Below are 23340 nucleotides of genomic sequence, written 5' to 3'. Positions count from 1 at the left end.
AAATAATATAGTATTCAATAATGAATCGAAATTATGTGAGAGCATAGGTACATGCAAAGTGTAAGCAAAAAAAAGAAAAAAGAAATGTTTATAACACACATATATATATTTTCTACAAATACACATAATTACCAAACTGTATGAATATACATTTTTTCATAAAAATATTTTTTTAATTTTTTTATTTTTCTAATTTTTTATAGTTGTATTACATTTTGTTCTGTAAGGCATGAGCTACTTTTTTATTATTACAACACATCTTTGTTAAATGTAAAAATAGGAAGTAACATTTTTATTAATAGAATTTTAATTGAATATATCTATTTACAAAATGTATAAAAAGGCAGTAGCTTTCTTAACTATCTTAATATTCAACTTTTTGAAAATAACCTGCTTCACTAATAATGGATATGAGAAAAAAACAATTCCTTCCTTACGAATGAATAATCAAAACTATTGGAAAAATAAAATTTTAAGAAAAATAAAAAATGAAAACAATTTAAGAATAAACGTTGAAAGCAATCAAAGTGATAAAATCGAAGATATAAAGAATGAAAATGAAATTTGTTTTATTGCAGGGGTAGGAGATTCAAATGGATATGGATGGGGTATAGCTAAAGAACTTAGTAAAAGAAATGTAAAAGTTATTTTTGGTGTATGGCCACCTGTTTATAATATATTTATAAAAAATTTAGAGTCTGGAAAATTTGATAAAGATATGATAATTGATAATGATAATTCCAAACGAATGGAAATACTCGATGTTTTGCCATTTGATGCTGCATTTGATAATTATGATGATATAGATGAAGATACAAAAAATAATAAGAGATATAATAATTTAAAAAATTATAGTATTGAAGAAACAGCTAATTTAGTTTATAATAAATATGGAAAAATATCGATGCTTGTTCATTCATTAGCTAATGGAAGAGAAGTACAAAAAAATTTGTTAGATACAAGTAGGGATGGATATTTAGATGCGATCAGTAAAAGTTCTTATTCTCTAATATCTTTATGTAAACATTTTTGTAAATATATGAATCCTGGAGGAAGTATTGTTTCTTTGACATATCTAGCTAGCCAAAAAGTTGTACCAGGATATGGTGGTGGAATGTCAAGTGCTAAAGCTGCATTAGAATCGGATACAAGAGTTTTAGCTTATCATTTAGGTAGAAAATATAATATAAGAATTAATACTATTAGTGCAGGACCACTTAAATCCAGAGCAGCTACTGCTATTAATAAATTTAATGATAATCAAAAAAATAATATGAACAGTTCAGGTGAAAATGATAAACAAAATTATTCATTTATTGATTATGCAATTGATTATTCAGAAAAATATGCACCGTTAAGAAAAAAATTATTATCTACTGATGTTGGATCTGTTGCTTCATTTCTGTTATCAAAGGACAGTAGTGCAGTTACTGGTCAAACAATATATGTGGACAACGGGTTGAATATTATGTTCGGCCCTGATGACTTATTTCAATCTGTAGACTCATAATCATGCCCGGACTTTCTCTCTTACTCTATACATATGCACATACCATAGTGTGACTAAATGTTATAGTAATAGGGACATAGACATTTTTTTTTGCCAAGCAAATTTGAAGCTAGTTAATTATTAACAATGCAAATGTTGCATATAGTTTTTTTTATTTTTAAAAAAATTTTTTAAATATATATATTTATGTAAATACCATTTTTTTCACATATTTTTATACAAAAATAAGGAATAAAAAAAAAAAAAAAAAATAGGAAAATCGAAAAAAATATTCTATGCATTTCCAAAAACAATAGAATTATAAATACAAAAACATGAGCACATATATGTGTGGATTTCAGTTAACCCGGTTTCGAGTTATAAATTTCTTCAACTCTTTTTTTTCCTTTAAATAATTAGGGTCTTCTTCTGTTTTAAAAAAAGGATATATATTTTTAAAAATATTATCTGAATTTACAATAATATTTTCATCCGATTCTGAGTCATAGGAATTTTCACTAGGATCATGTTGATCCGTCTTTTGTATTAAATTATTAAACCATGCTTGTTCATCAATTGTATCGAAATTGTTTATATATGCAAAATCTTCTTCGGTCATTTTATTAATACTTTTATCAATGTCATTTGTTTTTTCCTTTTCCTTTTGTTGTTCCGTTTTTTTTTTTTTTTTTTTTTCTACAACTTTTGTAAAATCATCATCAGGAATATAACGAGAAACCGTAAAAAGAGAGTTGTCATTATTTTCCTTCATATTGTGTTTTTCTTTTTTGAAGTTACTTTCGTTTTGCTTGGCTTATTTTTCTTCAGCTTCGTATCCTTTAGTTATTTCCTTCCCCTATTATATTTAAAATTGTTTTTTTTTTTTAATCGTTTTTGTTATGCCGCACTCTGCTGCTAAAAATGCAGCTAGTTGGGAATAAGCTCGTTGAAAATTGTGAGATTGCCAAAGTAAAGCGATAGTAAAATTATACTATGCATACATATACTATGGATATACATACCCACATGTATGCTATACCTATGCTTGGACTAAAGTCGAAAATCGAATTACATACTATACGACATGATAAATTGTGTTAGTAAAAAAGGGAAAATTAAAAATATAGCGGCATTTCAAAATTTTTTTTTTTTGTTTTTTAATGAAAAAAGTTATCACTATTAAAACAAAAACAAATTAGAAAGTAAATCAAAAAAAAAAATTACAATCATATTATCAAAATAAAAAACACATATACATAAATTTAGGAATGGTAAAAAAAAAAAAAAAAAAAAAATATAAACGCGATCGACGTTTTATTTATTAATTCAATTCTTGATGTTGTACGAAATAAGAAGGCAAATTAAATTACGTAGAAAATTGACGAAAAAAAGAAAAGTATATAATAATATAAAAAAATAAATATTATAAACAGATATAAACAGTTTCTATATAAATATATTTTTTCCTATTTGATTTCTAAAATCACGTATATCCATGAAAAGGGGTTATGCATCATTTGTTATGTAGGAAAAAAAATGCTGTAAATTATTTTGAAACTTACTATAAATATTTACGAGATCTTTTGTTTTTTGTAATGAAGTTCTTGTAATTATTTTATTTTTATTAATTTTTTTTGATAATAAATGTAGATTATTTTTTGTTTCTTTTTTATTTTGTTTTTTATTATGTTTTATTTTCTTTTTTTGTTTATCACGTTTGTAAATGTAAAGAGCTAACTTATTATTTTCATCATCATTGTTGACTATATTATCATATGAACAATGTTCATAACTTTTGTGAATAATACTTTTTTTTTTATTTATAGAATTTGAAGTAATTTTTTTACATAAATTTTCTTCTGTATTTTCTTGGAAAAATTTACTATATGTATCAGCATTTATTTCAATAATTTTATATAAATTATTAAATTTACTTTTCCATAAAGATGCTCTTTTTGTATTATTATTTTTTTTTTTTTTTTTATTTTCATCATTTTTCAATAAAGGTTCATCGATCTTTTCATAATGCCCGAATATTCCACTATTAGAAATTTTTTCACCATAATTCAATTTCATAAAATGATTCGTTTTATTTCCATTTCCAAATAATAAAGTATCATCAATACTTAATCCTTTATCAAGTGTCTTTTCTTTTCGAGATTTGGTAGTGGTATTACTTTTAATTTGAAGTCTAGAGCTTTGAGATAAATTTTTTGATATTTTAAATGTTTCAGTAGATACTTTATAATTTTTTTTGGTTTCATTATATTTTCCTCTTTTATTTATTTTGTTATTAACAGTACTTTGTTGTTTTTTCTTCTTCTCCAATTTTTTCTTTGGCTTTTCTTTGAGCTTTCGCATTTGTTTTTGTTTCAACTTTTGTTTTAACTTTTGTTTTTTCATTTCTTTGCTTCGAAGAATTCTAATATTTGCCGCATGATTTTGGGTTACTGCAATTTGATGTATAATAAGAGGAATAGACGCAATGAATGGTCCCAATATAACTCCCTTTGATCCAAACGTTGTAATCGAAAGAAAGAGAGATAAAGAAACAAGCCATGCGTGTATGTACGGAATTTCTGTATATATTGTAGTTGTAAAATATAAATATATAAAAAAATTCACAACAAATAATATAATAGATATAATCTTTTGCTTTTGTATAATCCATAAATGTATAACTATTATTAATATAAGTATTTCTGGTGATATAACTGGTATAAGAGACAGAATCATGCACATTAATGTCGGTACATAAATTATCGGAAATTGGAAAAATGAAAATATTAACCATATATACATTGTATAAAAATATATTCTTTTTAATGTACATATAATTATAGCTTTTAAACTTTTTGTTATATTATAAAAAAAAATACTTGACGGATCAACTACTAATAATAAATCTTTTAAATAATTTAATAATGATTTTTTTGATAATATTAAATAATATAAGGCTGTGAAAAATATCATTGCTTGAATAATTGCATCAAAAGTAAACATAAAAAAATTTAAAAATATTAATACAAAAAATATCATGATTTTTAATAACCCATAGCTATTATTAAATATAATATATTTTGTTAATTTTCCAATATCTTCTATTTTTTTTAATGATGAAAATATATTATTTGTATAACTTGCAAAATCTTTAAACTTAGAATTGTCATCCTCATTTGATTCATAATCTTTTGTAGAATTTTGAATACTTTTATTATTTTCATCTTTATCACGTTTATTTGTGTGTCCACTTTGATTTCCATCTTCTTCTGAATCGATGTCACTTTTTGTTGTATCCGTTTCTTCTGAATTTTCTTTATTTGTTTCGTTATTCAATTCATTTTCTGCATTTTCTTCTTTTACTTTATTTTCATCATTCAACTCATTTGATTGATCTATATATGTTTTATCTTCTGAACTATTTATTTCCCTTTCTAATTTTTTCTGAACGTCCATATTTCCTTCGAACAACACACTTTCAAAAACGGTTTTAAAAATACTATGCCCACTATAATTTTCATCATCCAATGGAACATCTTCTGATTGATCTTCTATTTCATTAGGTGATATTTTATTATCATTTGAAAAAAATATTATTTTAGATAAACCTTGAATTAACTTTTTAAATTTATAAAAAAAATTACTATTTTTTTGTTCATTGATTAAGCATTTGCTTAAATCAAAATCTGTGCCGTCTTGTTCATATATTTTTTTTTTTATATTTTCTTTTAAAAAGGCATATTTCTTAAAATTTAAAAGATTGTTTTCCCTGATGTTGGCAAACCTTTCGATAAAAAGTAACAAGCAAGAACTTTGTAATGCTATCCCTTTTCGTTTAATAAAATTGTAAGAATAAACATTTTCATATATTTCTATAGCTCTTTTTAAATGGGAAGATATAAAGGATATTGTGCTGTTATTTAAAAATGGTAATTTGGTGATATTGGCTAGCTCGTACAAACTTTCGATATCATTTTTTCCACGCTGTTTATAATATTCTCTAAAGGTTTGAATTATGGATGCCTGCAAAGGGGGGAAAGGTACACATTATTAATGGAAGCAATTATAAAATAACGAAAAAACATGCATATTATTAATGTGCAACAATTAACAAATGAAAAAAAACACGATTTGCTTTTCAACATATTCCTTTTCAACATGTTCCTTTTCAACAACGGCGTGCAAATTGGTAGCTATTTTTTTTTCTTACACTCTTAAAATTTGAGGATATATAATTATTAATCGAATTGATTATAAATACGGATTCTCGATATAAATTGAAAATAAAAAAGCATGATATAGAAGAAAAAATGAATATTGAAAATATAATGATCAATATTGTTAATATACTATTCATATAGTGTTTGTATATATATGTGTAATCCAGAGAGATTTTACTAGCCAACTTATCATACTGTCTTATATATATATTATAAAAATATTTAAGCCATATCTTTTTTATAATTTTATAAATAAAAAAAAATATAATAATAAAAAAGGCAATTGAAAATAAAAATTCATTATATTTCTGAAATATTCTTTTTAAAATATAAAAAAATGCTAGCCTGTGTAGAATTAAAAAATATATTTCACTACCATTCCTGCTTTCATAATTTTCAAAACTATTAATATTATCATTTTTTTTTTCGTTCCATATAGGTTTAATAATTAAAAAAAATACATTATGGTATATATCTAACTCTTTTCTTATATTATTTATAACATTATAAAAAAAATTTTTTACTCTACTAATTAAATTGTTATTTTTTTTTTGTTCTTCATCTTGAGAAACTAAACCTGTTTTTATGTCAGTGGTTAATGTATTTTTATCATTTAAATTATCATCTTTATTTATTTCTTTAATTCCATATTTGACATCATCATATAATGTGGTTATCTGTTGTTTATCTTCATCCTTTGAAAAGAATATGTTACTCCAATTAGTAGTGTTTTTCACATTGGTTAAGTTTATATTTATTTTTTTTAACTTTTTATCACTATCACTTATAGCGGATTCCCAATAATATTTATTCCTTGAGCTTAATGTCTTTATTTTATTTTTTCTTTTTATAATTTGTTCTTTAATAAATTCTGATAATTTCTCTTTAATATGGTGTAATGGGATTGAAACAATAAATGCCCAAAATAAGGAATAAAAGTAATATTTTAAAATTATATAATTATAATAAATACATAATATCAATAATATGCCTACAAAATGTTAAAATATGGTTATAATGTATGTTTTATGTTTTTCTGTTGTCTTTTTTGTATATCTATTTTCACTTTTATTTCTATAATTTATTTTTTTTTTTTTACCTATAAGATATACTACAAAATGGACAATGGCCTTTTCAGTTTCATCTTTGAACAAATTCGCTTTTTGCATTTTCTCCATTCATTTTTATTAAAGGATATAAAAAAAATTTGTAAAAGAAAAGAAGATTAAAAATAATGCATAAAATGATTTTAATTATTTTTTTTTCTGTTTTTTAAATAACATGATAATAAGTTATCCCCCCATTGTTATTTTGTTTTTAATAATCAAATCAAATACAAAAAGTATTAATTACCATCAAAATCGAATATAAAATCGTATTGGAAAAAGGGGAAAGCAAAAAAAAAAAACATAAAATTAAAGATAAAGAAAATATAGTAAAAAATATATAAAATAAATGTAAAAATAAAAAGAAAAAATATATGGAAAATTAATAATGCATAATTCTTTAATTGTAGTTATGGAAAAAATGAAAAGGAAGCGAAAAAAAAAATCAACGTATGAAAATCTTTATATTGCACTTAAAACACGTTGTAAGCATAAAAAATAAAAAAATAAAAATATAAGTATAAAAATAAAACTATAAAATTACAAAGTTATAGTAAATTTTCCATAACATTATAAAAATTCAAATATTCCTATGCTATGCATTTTGATAAATTACATTCATAACAATGTGCATATCCATTATATATATATATAATAGTTTGGTTCTGTACAATAATATTTTCAAGTCTGCAAAAAAAGAAACATTCTTTAAAATATAATATGCAGAAAATAATAAAAAAGTGGAAATTAACGTAATTAATATGTATTGAACTAAAAGAAAGTCAAAAGTTATACCATTTGTGCTATCACATTATTTAAAAATATATATATATTTATTTATTTATAATTTTTACCTGCACAAGTCATAATAAAATGGAATTATATCATTCTATATAGAAGAAAAAAATAAATAATATTATTACATATAGATACAAACGAGCAGTTATAGAAGAAAATAAATATACATAATAAGTTGAATAATGCTGAACGAGTATAGTATACCTACTTTTGATTAATATACATATTATTCATAATTTTTTGACATTTTTTTTTTTTGAACAAGCCAAAGCATTCTCAAGTTGTGTGCAAATAAGATCGAGCATGTTTTTATGTTATATATAAATACCCAAAAATGCAATTTTCTGGAGTAATAACAACTTTTAGAACCCCTGAATAGTGTGAAAATTTTGAGAAAATTCGAATATATTCTTTGTTATATTACACACAGATATATTATTTAATTTTTCATTTATTTGATTTGTATTTTTTTATGAAATTTCATCAAAATTTTAAAAACATTCTCATTGTTAATTTATATTTTTTGGGAATGGACAAATCTTCAAAATACTTCACCCCAAATAGAGTAAAGAAAATACAAATAAAATATGAAGACTCACCAAATAAACAGTATAACAATATAAAAAAAAATATAATAAAAAATGATAATGATATACTAAATAGTCAACATAAAATTGATAGTGAAATTAAAAACGAGCAGCATGACAATATAGAAGAAGAGGGAAACAATCATAAAATGGGTGACCCCCAAAAGTCTGATAGAACAAAAAGGAAATTAATAAAAAGCGAACAAAATGATGAAGTAACTAAAAACTTTAAAAATGAAAATGATACAGAAACGAAAAAAAAAATGTTCTTGATAACATATAATAAAATAAAAGAAATGAGAAAAAATATAGATGCCCCAGTTGATAAATATGGGTGTCATATGCTAAGCGAAAAAACGGATGATTTAAAAATTTTTAGATTTCAAACCTTAATTTCATGTTTATTATCATCACGAACAAAAGATGAAGTAACAGCTATGGTAATGGACAGACTAAAAAAACATGGGCTAACTGTTGAAAACATATTAAACACTCCTGAAGAAGAATTAAAAAAATTAATATATGGAATAGGATTTTATAATGTTAAATCAAAACAAATTATTCAAATTTGTAAAATTTTAAAAGAAAAATATAACTCGGATATACCACATAGTTATGAAGAATTAATGAAATTACCAGGTATTGGCGAAAAAGTTTCACAACTTATTTTACAAACAGCTTTAAATAAACATGAAGGAATAGCTGTTGATATACATGTACATAGAATATCTAATCGTTTAAACTGGGTTTATACGAAAAATGAGTCGGACACACAAATTAAATTAAAAAGTTTTGTGGATAAAGAACTTTGGTCAGAATTAAATCATTTATTAGTTGGCTTTGGGCAAGTAATTTGTAAAGGAAAAAAACCATTGTGTGAAAAATGCACAATTACAGATTATTGCCAATATTACAATGATAACTTTGTCACCAAAAAAAAAAAGAAAAAGGAAGATCACAGTGAATAGAAATGAGGCCGTCCAAAGGAACATACATATTTATTTATTTTGGCTGTGTAAATGACCCATCTTTTTATGAACAGTCAGAAATTTTGCATTTTTTTTTTAAGGAGCTAGCTAATTTTCCACATTTTTTAAGGATTTTTTTTTTATTGATTTTTAATTAAGTTTTAGCTAATTCATTTTTTTTTATTATGTCAAACATAATGATTTGATTATTATGCATATGTTTGCTTTTTATTCTGTCTGCAATTATATGCTTTCCGTAAATATATTTTTTTTTGTTTTAAATTAATATGATTATTTTATTTTTAATTGATATGTTTTTAAATTTGTTTGATGTCACATATTTATTTATACAAATTATTGGGGCGTAAACATGCCCATTTTTAAGAACAAAAAATAATAAATATATTAACACTAAATGAATACTAAAAAAATATTAAAAATTACGAAATACAACACAAGAATAAAAAATAGTAGATATATAGATCATGCAAAATGCATCAGCTAACTTGATATGTTTATTCAAATTAAGGATGAAATTTCATAAAAGTATTTTGTTCTTGACGAACCAAATTATAGACAACATAAAAAAAAAAAGGAAAATAAATATATACGTATATACGCTTCTTAACAATATTGATGCTAGTTTAAATACTAGAGTATCAATATATTAGACAAACGAAATACGGCAAATTATCGGAATTGATTTAAAATATGATCAAACATTTTGTCACTACAAAAAAAAACTAAATAAAATAGCAAATCGGAAAATGTATAATTGTGAAATAAAACAAATACAAGGGTGAAAATAAGTACACGTGTATCGTTACAAATGATTATACAATCCCTTTTATTTGTTTACACAAACTTAAAAAAAATAATTATTATAATTTTATAGTTTGGCAAAAGACAAGGCGCTCCATCCTGGAAGAGTCCATATCTTTAAATTTCTGCAAATGGAAAAAAGTGAAAAATAAAACGAATATGTTAATGTGTTGGCGTATTAATGTGTTGACAAAATAGGAGAGAAAAATAAAACTTATGAAAACTTTTCTAAATACCTAAATTTTTTGATGTTCTCATACATCTCATAGGATATAAATAAATCGTTACTCCACAAACAATATAAGGATTCTGAATGTTTTTTATACAAAATAGAAATTAATTCATCCCCTTCTTCACTATTGATATCACAAAAGGATTTAGTACGTTCATTTAAAAGTTTTCTAAAAGTTTCATTATTTAGATAGTTCGTTTTTTTATGTTCATGTCTAAAATATAAGCCAAGTTGAATAATTCGAATATTATTTTGTTTAATCTTATCAACAAAACAAGTGAATATTGTTACAATTTGAGATCTATTTAAATCATCAGAATATAATAATTTACTAATTATTATATCTTTTAAATTTTTGAATTTTCCTACAAAACATAAAAGATCATTTCCTTTAATTTCGACATCAAGTATTAATCTTTCTAAACCATGAAAATCAATTTTCATTTCTAAATTTTTACACACATTATTTTTTTTAAAAATATGCATATGTCTTTGTATTATATCGTTTTTTATGTTATCATTTTTTGAATTATCATTTTCAATGTTTTTTTTTAAATTTTTTGATCGTGGAAGGGTAAATGCATCACTGTTGGTGAAAAATGATTCTGAAAAATCAGGATCATAATCCATAGAATAATATGGATATGTATTAATATAATAATTAATGTTGTTACATTCACGAGATTGCTTATCATCAATTTCTGATTCGTTATTATTATAATCGTCTTGATGTTTTATTTGGAAATCATCAAATTGATTAGACTCATAAGTTGTGTCATTAAAAGTGCATTTTTCATTGTTTATTTTATATTTTTTTTTTTCATTTAAAAATTTACTGTTTAACAAATTTGCAACAGTTGGATGTATACCTTCATAAATGTAGTTTGTATTTTTTTTTCTAAAATATAATCTAAGGTCTTTAATATTTTTAAAATTATTTAAAGAAAAGTTGATTATTTCTTCTACATTATCATTTTCATGAACTGATAAGAATAATCCATTTGTATTAAAAAGACGTTTTTTATATTTATCTAAAAAATTTATATTTAATAAATTTATATTAAAAAAACGAAAATCAACAGTATCCCATCCATATTTTGTATTAAATGCATTATAAAATGACATGCTTATTATTTTGTGTTTCCATCTTTCAGGAAACGTTAAAAAGGATAATATGTTACATACTATATCTGAATTATTTAAAACATGTTTATGTTCTTTCTTTGTTTGGACAATTCGTTGAGGTAGCATATCTTCGTTTTTTCGTTTTTTATTTAAAAGTGTTTCTCTCTTATTATTTTTGTCTGATTTGTGCTCAATTTCGTTGCCATTTAAATATTTGGAAATTAAATATTTAGAATTTAAAATTTTATTTTCCATCTTTGTTTCATTTAATACACATTGATTATCGTTATAGCAATCTTTTTTTTTGCCTAACTCACTGTTTTTCATTTTAAAGCTATTTTGCAGTGTTGAAAATGTATGTAAATATAAAATGCAAATACAAATAACAGTCGTTTTGAAGCGTCTATATTAATAATATATTAAAAATTTCGAAATAAATTATTCATACAGCCATCCTATAGGTGTACATATTCATATCTATATAGCATGCTATTTTCTACTTTATAAATTTTAAAAATATGTATGTTGTTATAAAAAAATAGAAATAAATGACGAAGCAGTTATTTAACAAAATTGTCTTTGTAGAAAAAATTATATAGACGCTGTACTATTTTATTTTTAATTTTTTCACTTTAAAATTTGTAAAAATTCATAATCAACATTCAAAATAGAGAAGTATAAAATTTCATATATTTTATGACGTGTGCATAAAATAATACACTTTAAAATGTAGTATGCATCAAAAAAAATATGAAAATAAAAATGGCAATATATGGCAGATATACTGAATGTAGTCGATGTTATTTTACATTCTTTGTCTCTGTTTTGTAAATAAATATTCAAATAAAGAGTGAAAAGAAAAGTGAAATTTTTATAAATTAACAGATATAACTAATTTTAGTGCCCAATTATGCGGTAATTAAATGCATAGAACGTCTAGTATTTCTATATATTTCTATATATTTATAATTTAAAAATAGAACGGAAAATATGGACTGGAAGTATGAAAAATATTTTATACTTGCATCTTAGCATATATAAAGTTTCTAAAATTAATTTGCACCAACTGTCATGAATGTTTGGTATACGTTATATATCTATATAATGCATATACATGATGCTGCATATTTTTATTTTATTTTTTCTTATAAAAAACGTCATACTATTGTAAATATTCCTATGCATATTGTAGACAACAACATATGCATTTCTATGTGTAAATTTGTATAATTGGGACTACCATATTTTTCATTTCAAAACGAATGAAAGTATAACTGCTTACTGCAATGACATGTAGAAGCAAAACAACATGACAATTTGCAGAATCCATTGATGCATGCACATATTTATCCCACCAATCCTTTATTTTGTAGGAAAAAAAATTAGATATGCTAACAGTTCGAAAGATAAAATACGTGCACATGCCTACATACAGTCTATATATATTATAAATAACTATTGAATAGAAGATTTTCTGAAATATATAAGTATAGGTGCATATACCGTATTGATAACTTGTCTATGTTTTATAAATGTATGTTATATTGTTATATGCAGCATATTGCGCATGTATTACAATCATTACACACGTATATTATTTCCAAAAAAAATATTTAGAGAATGAAAAGGTATAGTGAAGGAAGTGAATATATATTTAATTTTGTTAAAAACAAAAAAAATAATAAAAATAATCCATCATTTGATTTGTTGTATGATTGCAAAGAAGGATATTCCTTTTGCAAAAAAAACAATTTCAATAATTTAAATGGATTATTAATTGAAAAAAATATATTTTTATTTAATTTTATTTTAAGTATAAAATATAATGAAGAAAAAAAAAAAAAAAAAAACAGCCAAAAGGATAATGACCAAAATGAAGACAATAAGTTAGACTTATATTATTTTTTTCAAAATCAAAAAATTTTAATCAATCATAATTTGGAAAATGCGGAAGTAGACAATTGTGAAGCGGACGAGCAAGTTTCAGACTCCTATGACAAAAGGATGGACCTATTTTATGAAAATAAATTCAAATTTTTATTAAAAAATAATTATTTTTTTTATATAAAAAGATATATCCATAATATTTTAACGAATGTTGATATATGCACACATGAAAAACCAAACGAAACATTTTTTGAATTTTTTAGAATATTTAAAAATGATAAGAAAAAAATATGGTTTGAAAATGCAAATGAATTATTAAGTGACATATATTTCGATGTGTCTGAAGTATCAGATGATAGTGATTATAATTACTTTTATGAAAAAGCAAATCAAATTGTTGAGTTTGAAGAGGAACATATGGAAATAGATAATGAAAACGAATTTGTTGAAACAAGAATAGAAAAAAGTAACAGTCTTCCAAATAATTTAGAATATAATAAAAATAATAATTTTACTAAATTGGAAAAAAGAGTTTCGATTTTTTCACCAGATTATGAAAAAAAAAAAAAAATAAATAAGGAAAGACGTTTTGAAAAATATATATGTCGATGTTGTTTAAAACAAAAAAAAGATATAAACAATATTTATAATAATAATGAAGATGAAGGAAATATATTTTATACAAAATTTTCAAATGTATGTTTATTACAAATATTTATGTCAAATTTAACAAAAAATGAATTACATTTTTGGATAAAAATAAAAGATTGCATTGAAAATATGTTAGGTAATATAAAATCGAATATATTTTATAAAGGGATGTCTAATTATGTTGAAATGCCTTATATTGAAATAATAGATCAAATAAAAAATATAGACAATTTTAAATTTATTAAAAAAAAAAAAAAAATTATTATTTTAAAAAAAAAAAATAAAATAATCAAATGTTTATTTGAAAAAACATTTAATTCAATTCGGATTTCTGTTAAATATAACATAATTTCTGGAAACCAAAAATTTTATTATTTTTGCAAAGACGCAATGCAAAAATATCAAAAAATAATGAAAAAACATATATTTACAAATAATTCAACTAATTATTTTAAAACAAATCACAATATGAATAGCAAAGAAATTAGCACTACTAATGATGCAACTGGTGAATTGCATAATTATTTAAATCCAATTGTCTTCAAAAACAAAGTGGAAAAGGATTATGATTTTTCGATTTTAATTCATAGCAAACATATAGAAATATATGGTTATATTTATATGCGAAATTATATTTTCTTTTTATTAATTATGATAGAGGTTTACATGTTTATTCATTTTAACGAAATTAGCTATACATACTCTAATAATACTGAAATATTTTTAGACCAAATTTTAAAAAATCTTTTCACATAATTATAGAAGACAAATCAATATATGAGTTGGGCCTCGAACCCGAACACTCTTTTAAAAATGCTAAATAGGTTATTAATTACTGAGCAAGCATATGCACATAGTTTATTATAAGCAGTCTTATTCTAATTATTTTTATGTGCATATAAAAAAGCTGTGAAAAATAAAGGGATATACCCCTGCCTTTTTTTCATTTATTCACAGCATAGGAAATAGCTACATATATATAATACTTATTTATAGGGCGAACTTTATATATGTACCCATTTGGGAAATATTTATAAACGAATTAAAAACAAAATTGTATGCATTAATTATAGGCAGAATATATATACTGCCTTTGTTTCTTTTACTTTAAAAATTTTTATTTTTCTATTTTTATCATTATTTTTGATTGTTATTTTTTCCAACTTTTTTAATTGTACTAAAATAATACTACAATAAAAAATAATATATTTTTTTTTCATCATATTTATAATTAACAATATTTTCGTTCTCTATAAATACAACTGCAAAGGGAGTGAAGGGGGGGGTTTCATTCCCCAGCCTTATTTCTGCTTAATCGAAGGCTGTGAAGGTTTAAGCAGCGAATGGTTAAGCAGCGAATGGTTAAGCAGCGAATGGAAAAAATGCTGAGAAAATGTTGGGAAAAATGTTGGGAAAAATTATGCTCAGCGCAGTTTTGTATTACTGCTAATTTTACAGCAGAAACAAAATTAATTAAAAAATGCGTACGAGTAATTTATTATATGCTAAAAATTGGCGTATAAAAATTAAGAAAATTTTCACGTATTAAAATATTATAGTGATATTATTAACCGACATTTTTTTGGCAATATGCGTATTTTTATTACATACAAAAATTGCTTACCTTTGCCGTATATAAATTATTATGCATATATATACTTCTTTGCTTTGAAATGTATACCAATTGTAAGGGCGTAATAAATTATATCATTTTTTAGGAGCTTAAAAAAAACAATATATATATTAAGGGGAAATATTATATGCATACAATTTTGTATAATGTTTTAGGTGCCCTTTATACCCATTAATTTATTTTACCCTTCTATTTTATGTTTTTTTTTATTTAATTTTTTAAAGTTTTCCATGCATATATTATATATATATAGTGTAGTCACATCGTAAATATATATGCTTATATAGCAAGAACAATAATAATTAATTATATCCATAATATTATTAATTACATTATATGCAATAAATACTACTTAGCAATTTTTTTAAACTTTGAAATTAATTAAAAAAAAATTATGTAAAGAAAAATAAAAATAGAAAGAAAAAAAAAGTTATTTTTTTAACTAAAATAATAATTTAATAAAATTAATAAAACACATAGAGAAGCATTTATACAAATATACATATCTTTAAAATGGTAATAACAAAAAAATACAAAAATAGTTACATTTTTATATAAATATTTATGTATTTTACATGTTTTAAAATTGGAATGTAAGAATTTTCAACGAATTTCCATAAATAAGGAAATTCGCATATTATTCTATAATATATACAATGTATATATAATGTATAAACATTATGTACATTTCCAACCTTATGTGTTCCAAGCCTTTTATACTTACTCCCCTATACACTCTTCATTCCAAATTCTATGCATGCTTAATGCCCTTCTTTTTTTATAAAGAAAAAAATTAATTATATAAACAGTTCTCATACTATAGAATAAGCAAAAATGTCATAATTATTTTGGCCATATATATTTTTTTTTTTTTTTTTTTTTTTTTAGTCGCTTAAGTTGCAGAAAAGATTAGCAGCTTCCGTTTTAAAATGCGGAAAAAATAAAATATGGATGGACCCAAATGAAATCAATGAAATATCGCTAGCCAATTCAAGTAAGGACGAAAAAAAAAAAATGAACTTCATTGTATATAAATTTTTAATAATACGTTGGCAGTACAATGGTTGAGCCTGCATAATGTGTTTCCACATGCATGTACATAATTTATTTTTTTTTTATTTTTTTCCACAGGGTTTAGCATAAGAAAATTGTATAAAGAGGGTTTGATTTTAAAAAAGCCACCTAAGGTATACAGCAGAGCAAGAGTTCGATTGTATAAATTGGCTAAAAGAAAGGGAAGGCATATGGGTATAGGTAAAAGAAGAGGTACCAAAAATGCCAGAACAAATACAAAAACATTATGGATTAAACGTCAACGTGTATTAAGAAGATTATTAAAAAGATTTAGAGATGCAAAGAAAATAGATAGACATTTATATCACTCATTTTATTTAAGATGCAAAGGTAACCAATTTAAAAACAAAAGAACTTTAGTTGAAGCTATACAAAGAGAAAAAGCTGAAATATTGAAAAAGAAAACTATAGCTGATCAATTAGAAGCCAAGAGATTAAAGGCACAAATTTTAAGAAATAAAAGAAAAATGAAAAAAGATAAAGAACAATAAATAAATAAAAATGTGTTATGTATATATGTAGATATTTATTTAAGACCAAACTGGTATAGCGCCCTTCATATAATATTACTAATTACAAAGAATGTATGTTGTTTATAAATTTTTGAATTAAAGGGGTCAAATTAAAGTAACATATTTTGATCAGAAATAATGAAGAAATAAAAAAAACAAATATATATCATATATATGTTTATGTATTTGTGTTGCATATGAGATGTTACAAAATGTAGTGCTTATGGTATAATTGCTTGTACGTAAATACCTATACGTACAATTTTCAATGCGAATACATTCATATATGTACATATGCGTGGTTCTAAATAAATATGCATATTATATAGAACTCATTTATTATATTTTCCTTTGTTACGTGCGCAAATTTTATTTCATTCGAAACAAAATAATACCTATTTTATGCATCACTTTTTAAATGGACTAAAATTAACTATTAAAAAAATATTATATATTTTTATATATTATTGTGCAATTTTTTTAAAATTGCACTAAACAAATAAGTTTTCTTTTTCTTCCGTTATTTTCTCAACCACTGGAAGAAAGCAATCAAAAAGGTCAAAAATGGTATAACATATTATGCGGAATATGCATAGGCCATACACGAAAAAAAGAAAAGCAAGGAAAGTAAGGCAAAGCAAAGCAAAATAAATGAATAGGATGGCCCTACTAAATATGTAAGGGGGCTATATTAAATTTTGCTTATATTTCATTATCATATTTTCTGATATCAACTTTTTAATTTCTTTGAGAACTAGCGAATTTTTTCGCTTAAAGTCCTTTCGTTCATTTTGTAGAGTTGTTAAATCGTTAACATAACTTAGGTGATGTAATTTTCTTTTTTTATTTATATTATCAATATTTTCTTTTAATGATTTAATTGAATTTTGTAAATTAATATCAACTTGAGTAAACGTTTTCATATGTTCACTCCATATAACTTCTTTATATTTATTCATAAGTTCTATATTTATTAAAGCATTATGTAAATTTTCTAAAACTAGCTGATGATTTTCCAATGTTTTTTTAGCATGACTAATAGTACTATTATTATTTATATTACTTTCTGGATTATTTTCAATATTATAATGATCAAAATTGAGTATGTCCATTTTATTATTTTCTTCACATCGTTTTAATTCGTTTTGTATAATTGAATTATCATCTTTTAAATATAATAAATCAGGAATTGGGAAATTTTCTAAATATTGCTTGACTTGATTTGTTTCTTTCATTATATTCATTTCTTCTTCGATTAATTTTTTTGCATTTTGTTCCAACTCATTATCATAGGAATCAATATATGGTAAGGCATTTACTAAATGGTGTAGTTCAATTGATTTATATAGCTTTTCATTTTTTTTTTTTTTTTCTTCACCATATTTATTTAAAGTATAATCATCATTTCTATCCTCCATTTTTTCCACAACCCCATTTTCTTCATTACTTTCATTCGTATTTGTCCCCATCTTTACAATCGTATTTTACAAGTTTGTAAGAGAAAACACTAAGAAATGTACTATTACGTATATATACCTATTTATGTGTGCATTTTTTCATATTATCTTCTTACTACTTTTGCTTATGGAAATTATGTAAGGAAGAAAAATCCACCATTCGAAATGTTCTATACAAACTTTATGAGAATTTTCAATTATCACAAAAAATTAATGTATTAAAATGTTTTCAAAGGTGAACAATTTTTCATACCTGTTCATAATTTTTCGTATTTTTTCATATTTGTTCATAATTTTTCGGATTTTTTTATAATTTGTTCATAATTTTTATAATTTTTTTGGCTGTTTTTTTTTTTTTTTTTTTTTTTTTTATCGCTATTTTCATTAATATAAAATATATGCGAATTATTTTACTGCTTTATTTTTTGGCACTCCAATAAAAAAAGAGGACAAAAAGAAAATAATTTATTTGAGAATATATTATGCATATTTGTTTTTTTTTATGTTCAAAATGGTAGTAATATTTTATTTGTTTTCAATTATATTAAATAGAAAATTACCCCTTTAATAGTAAGCATATGGGATGTTTTAAAAATTGCTAATCGAAAAAAATGTAGCCTATTAAACATAAGGGGGAATCTTCCAATTAATTTTCATTCACTGTATGCCGACTATATGTATGTATATTTTTTTTTTATTTTGACTTATCAACTTTTTTTTTCTTTTTTTGTTTAATATATATATTAGAGAAAAATGAAATAAACACTTTGTGGGGTTTACCTTTTTTATCCCAATTCTGTATGTATACCATATTTTTATAGATATGACAATACTAAGAATAACGGAGAGTACCATATTTTCACCTTAAGCATTGACTATATTACAAACATTTCAAGCACATTACAAACAGTTATATATGTAAAATAGTATATATTTTACCCATAGTTTACATATAAAGTTGTTAATATTATGATATTGTTTTAAAAGGGAGAATAAAAAAAAAGTTAATTTTGTTCTGTATATGCAATAATTATTATAGGAAAAAAAAAATGTAATATTATATAGCATAGCACTGACTATTTTAAACATGCCATTTTTAAAGATATATCGGTTAATTAAAATTGGAAAATAGGAATAATATAAAAATTTATGCATTCATTTAAGACATTGCAACTGTGCAAATTATTCTCTTTTTTGAAATAAAACATTTTAGAGGAATATATATATTTCTCATAAAAATAAAAAAATAAAAATATAAATTTATAGCCTATGTAAAATACCAAAAACATTTGAATTAAAAAAAAATTATTGTTACACACATTTGCTAAGTCTTTTTACTCATGTAATAGCAACTTCTAATTCTTATATGGAAAAATAATGCGGATAATAATCATTAATTTGTTCATTAATTTGGTCATTAATTTGTTCATTAATTTTGTTCATTAATTTGTTCATTAATTTTGTTCATTAATTTTGTACTACTTTTGTTTATATTAAAAAAAAAAAAAAAAAAACGTGACTATTTTAAATAACCTTTATGCGACTAAAAACAATAATATTTTCCCAAAAAAAAAGGGATAGCTACATATGCTCATATAATTTTAATTATATATTACTATATATATAGCGAAGCATATTAAAGTGATTGTGTTAAAGTAGGATTTCTCCCCAATTTATTTCAACGATAACTTTTAATTATCTTGGGCACCGTATTTATTCATTTTGTATGTTAAAGCTCCCAACCATGTATTTTTTAATTCCATCTGTATTTTTTTCCATATTTCTCTTTTTTGGATAATAAAACGAACGAAATCTAAAGCCATACTATTAGATTCTTTTATTAGTTCTTTGAGCTCTTCAACATGTTTTTTTTCATACTTTATAAATTTATTACCCATAGAGTAATGTACTTTCCACCACGCTTTAGTACGTGATTCTGGAGATAAATTATTTCGTTTTTGTAAATATATAGAATATTGTAATGCATATTCTTGAGTCATCAAAAACTTTTTAGTTTCAGCAGCAATAAATTCTGACCAAATATTATGCAACTGTGCTATAGTTGCATTGACATCTAAGTTGCTAAGTTTTTGACTTATATGACTATCCATTTCTTTGATTTGAACTTCTGCTGATTTGCTTTGATTCGGATTAAATTCACTTACTTCTTGATTACCTCTAATTGCAACTGTGCCGTGGTTATTATTAGTGGGACTTTGGGTATTCATTTGATTTTGTTGATTAAATCTATTATCAGCATTCTGTGTAGATTGAGATGATGCATTTCCCAAAGCAGTTTTATTTTTTGCATTCGATTTAAGATAATCCCGGGCTATTGAAGAAATTGGTTCATCATCATCACTTTCTTCAGCATTTGCTTTATATGGATCACTTGCTCGCAAACTGCTCATTGTTTGTTTTGATTGGCTTCCTGAGCTGGGACCATCCATATAATTGTAACTATTCATTAGATTACGAGATCTTGAACGTGCAGATATAGAGGATGGTTTTTCAAGCATATCGACTCGATCATTCATTTCATCGTCATCACTTGAATAACTTTCATGTGAGAATCCTTCATAACCAGAAAAATGTGCACCAGCTTGTTTTCTTGGAATGGGTCTGTGTGATTTTTTCAAACCTGCCCACATTGGCTCGTCCATTGCACTTCCATTATGACTTTGTAACTCTTCAATGATTTGCCTACCAAACATTTCTTCATTTATATTCATTGATGGGTATTGTGCACTTTTCATTCCTTGGTTTCTCGTTGATGGATATTCCCAACTGTTCATTCCTTGACTTTTATCCATTGATGGGTATTGTGCACTTTTCATTCCTTGGTTTCTCGTTGATGGATATTCCCAACTGTTCATTCCTTGACTTTTATCCATTGATGGGTATTGTGCACTGTTCATTCCGTGGTTTCGTGTTGATGGATATTCCCAACTGTTCATTCCTTGGCTTCTATTCATTGAAGAAGGACCAGCACCACCCCACATTTCCATATTTATGTTTTCATTGCCATGAAAATTGGAATTGAAACCTGTTGGATTTTTACTTGTTTGATTTTTATATAAATCATTAGCTTCACCCCACCCGTTTAGAGCTTCTCTCTCATTACAACTTGGGTCCTTATCTGTTTTACTTCTAGCGCCATTATGTGGTTGGGGATCATTAAACATCGCATCGAGTTCATGATTACCAATTATATCTAGATTATAGTCATATTTTAAGGGTGCAAGTTCTGTTTGTTGTGGTTTTGGATACATTTTATATTCCAAATTCATTTTATTATGCAATGCTGCATATTCATCGTGTTCGGGTTTAGAGGGTTCACTATCAGTTGCTTGCTCATGTGTTGTAGGTTCACTATCAGTTGTTTGCCCATCTTTTGTAGTTTCACTATCAGCTGTTTGTTCATGTGTTATAGGTTCACTATCAGTTGCTTGCTCATGTGTTGTAGGTTCACTATCAGTTGTTTGCTCATATGTTGTAGGTTCACTATCAGCTGGTTGCTCATCTTTTGTAGTTTCACTATCAGGTGATTGCTCAGATGTTTTTGGCTCATACATTTTATTCATTTCGTGAACTACACTTTTCATATAATCAATCCATTGACTAAATTGCAATGACTCGACATCATCTTGTGTTTTTTCTCTATATGGATCTTCTATTTCATCATCAGGTGGTATTGTTAAAGAAGTATGCAAAAAGGATCTTATCATAGAATCATTTGGCATTATGTTTAATGCATGTTCAATATCAGCAGCAAACGGACCATTTGGGTCATAAGATTCTTCGTCATATTTTTTTTCATCAGACTTTTGAGTTTCATTAAGTTTAGAATAATCAGTATGTTCAGCTTGGCTACTATAAAAATTATTTTCTTGAAGATCATGATTAGCATTGTCTTTAGACATATTTGCTTGTTCATTCTCTCCCTCTTTAGTAGCATCTAAATCGGCATTATTACTTTCTGATTTATTTGAATCTTCAATAATAGTAGCATGTGTTGATTCGTTATCACTTTTTTCATTACTTTCTGCCACCTCTGCTCCTCTAAGTCCAGGACTTGGAGTTTCATCAGGAATAACTGCTTCGCTTAAATTTCTGGCATTTGTGATTCCACATAATTGAGAGCTAGATTGTATATTATCATTCTATATTAAGAAGAAAAGAAAAATATGAAATGATGATGGTATGATATGATATAAGCATGTATATATATCTCTAAAACCAAGACAACCATATAATAAATTTGACTAAATATAAATAAGATGCAAAGTACATTTTTTTTTATCATATTTTTGTTCTTACATCTAAAAATACAACAATGATGATTCCAAAAGCTAAAATCACTTTATAAAATGTGGAAGCCAAATTGAATTTTTCAAAACAATTTTTTCTATAGGCCTTCCTGTTTCCTCTTTTTAATTTTTTATCATTGACATTTTTTTTAATTAGTGAAACAGACGAACCCGAGGGCGGAAGTACTATAATAGGCAATTTACCTGAATCCATATCATTAAAATTTTTGGTATTACATAAAAACTAAAACATATAATATATTGTTTACTAAAAAACGTTAATATTAAATTATTGATTATAAAAATATATAACATAAATATATTATTAAAAAAAAAATATATATTAATAATTCCAAAATAAAAACATTATATATATATATATATTTATTTATTTACAATTTTTCTGATCTATTTTTTTCAAATCTTTAGATGCATTTTTTATATTTTTTCTAAAAATTAATAATAAAAA

General features: G+C 24.0%; 9 protein-coding genes across 9 annotated transcripts; 4 read left to right on the top strand and 5 right to left on the bottom strand.

Moving 5' to 3' along the window:
• Positions 1-331: 331 nt before the first annotated feature.
• PCHAS_1230500 (enoyl-acyl carrier reductase, putative) lies at positions 332-1510 on the top strand (the record flags this gene model as incomplete). Its single annotated transcript, XM_740084.2, has 1 exon — positions 332-1510. The coding sequence occupies one exon, from the start codon at positions 332-334 to the stop codon at positions 1508-1510; it is 1179 nt and encodes a 392-aa protein (XP_745177.2).
• A 337-nt stretch (positions 1511-1847) lies between these two features.
• PCHAS_1230400 (conserved Plasmodium protein, unknown function) lies at positions 1848-2261 on the bottom strand (the record flags this gene model as incomplete). The annotated part of the gene is made up of 1 exon (XM_740086.1): positions 1848-2261. One exon carries the CDS (start codon positions 2259-2261, stop codon positions 1848-1850), a length of 414 nt encoding a protein of 137 aa, XP_745179.1.
• A 734-nt stretch (positions 2262-2995) lies between these two features.
• PCHAS_1230300 (conserved Plasmodium protein, unknown function) lies at positions 2996-6887 on the bottom strand (the record flags this gene model as incomplete). The annotated part of the gene is made up of 3 exons (XM_016798944.1): positions 2996-5512; positions 5700-6700; positions 6809-6887. The coding sequence occupies 3 exons, from the start codon at positions 6885-6887 to the stop codon at positions 2996-2998; spliced, it is 3597 nt and encodes a 1198-aa protein (XP_016654298.1).
• A 1198-nt stretch (positions 6888-8085) lies between these two features.
• PCHAS_1230200 (endonuclease III-like protein 1, putative) lies at positions 8086-9168 on the top strand (the record flags this gene model as incomplete). Its single annotated transcript, XM_733369.2, has 1 exon — positions 8086-9168. The coding sequence occupies one exon, from the start codon at positions 8086-8088 to the stop codon at positions 9166-9168; it is 1083 nt and encodes a 360-aa protein (XP_738462.2).
• Positions 9169-10057: 889 nt separating this feature from the next.
• PCHAS_1230100 (conserved Plasmodium protein, unknown function) lies at positions 10058-11674 on the bottom strand (the record flags this gene model as incomplete). The annotated part of the gene is made up of 2 exons (XM_016798943.1): positions 10058-10115; positions 10227-11674. The coding sequence occupies 2 exons, from the start codon at positions 11672-11674 to the stop codon at positions 10058-10060; spliced, it is 1506 nt and encodes a 501-aa protein (XP_016654297.1).
• A 1293-nt stretch (positions 11675-12967) lies between these two features.
• Positions 12968-14641, top strand: PCHAS_1230000 (conserved Plasmodium protein, unknown function; the record flags this gene model as incomplete). The annotated part of the gene is made up of 1 exon (XM_733921.2): positions 12968-14641. One exon carries the CDS (start codon positions 12968-12970, stop codon positions 14639-14641), a length of 1674 nt encoding a protein of 557 aa, XP_739014.2.
• Positions 14642-16031: 1390 nt separating this feature from the next.
• Positions 16032-17083, top strand: PCHAS_1229900 (60S ribosomal protein L19, putative; the record flags this gene model as incomplete). Its single annotated transcript, XM_016798942.1, has 3 exons — positions 16032-16034; positions 16407-16512; positions 16650-17083. 3 exons carry the CDS (start codon positions 16032-16034, stop codon positions 17081-17083), a joined length of 543 nt encoding a protein of 180 aa, XP_016654296.1.
• A 707-nt stretch (positions 17084-17790) lies between these two features.
• On the bottom strand, positions 17791-18573 carry PCHAS_1229800 (pre-mRNA-splicing factor CWF7, putative; the record flags this gene model as incomplete). The annotated part of the gene is made up of 1 exon (XM_733678.2): positions 17791-18573. One exon carries the CDS (start codon positions 18571-18573, stop codon positions 17791-17793), a length of 783 nt encoding a protein of 260 aa, XP_738771.2.
• A 1679-nt stretch (positions 18574-20252) lies between these two features.
• On the bottom strand, positions 20253-23085 carry PCHAS_1229700 (Plasmodium exported protein (PHIST), unknown function; the record flags this gene model as incomplete). Its single annotated transcript, XM_016798941.1, has 2 exons — positions 20253-22724; positions 22882-23085. The coding sequence occupies 2 exons, from the start codon at positions 23083-23085 to the stop codon at positions 20253-20255; spliced, it is 2676 nt and encodes an 891-aa protein (XP_016654295.1).
• Positions 23086-23340: the final 255 nt, after the last annotated feature.

Source organism: Plasmodium chabaudi (genome assembly GCF_900002335.3).
Source record: "Plasmodium chabaudi chabaudi strain AS genome assembly, chromosome: 12".
NCBI lineage: Eukaryota > Apicomplexa > Aconoidasida > Haemosporida > Plasmodiidae > Plasmodium > Plasmodium chabaudi.
This window is presented reverse-complemented; position numbering and strand designations above follow the sequence as displayed.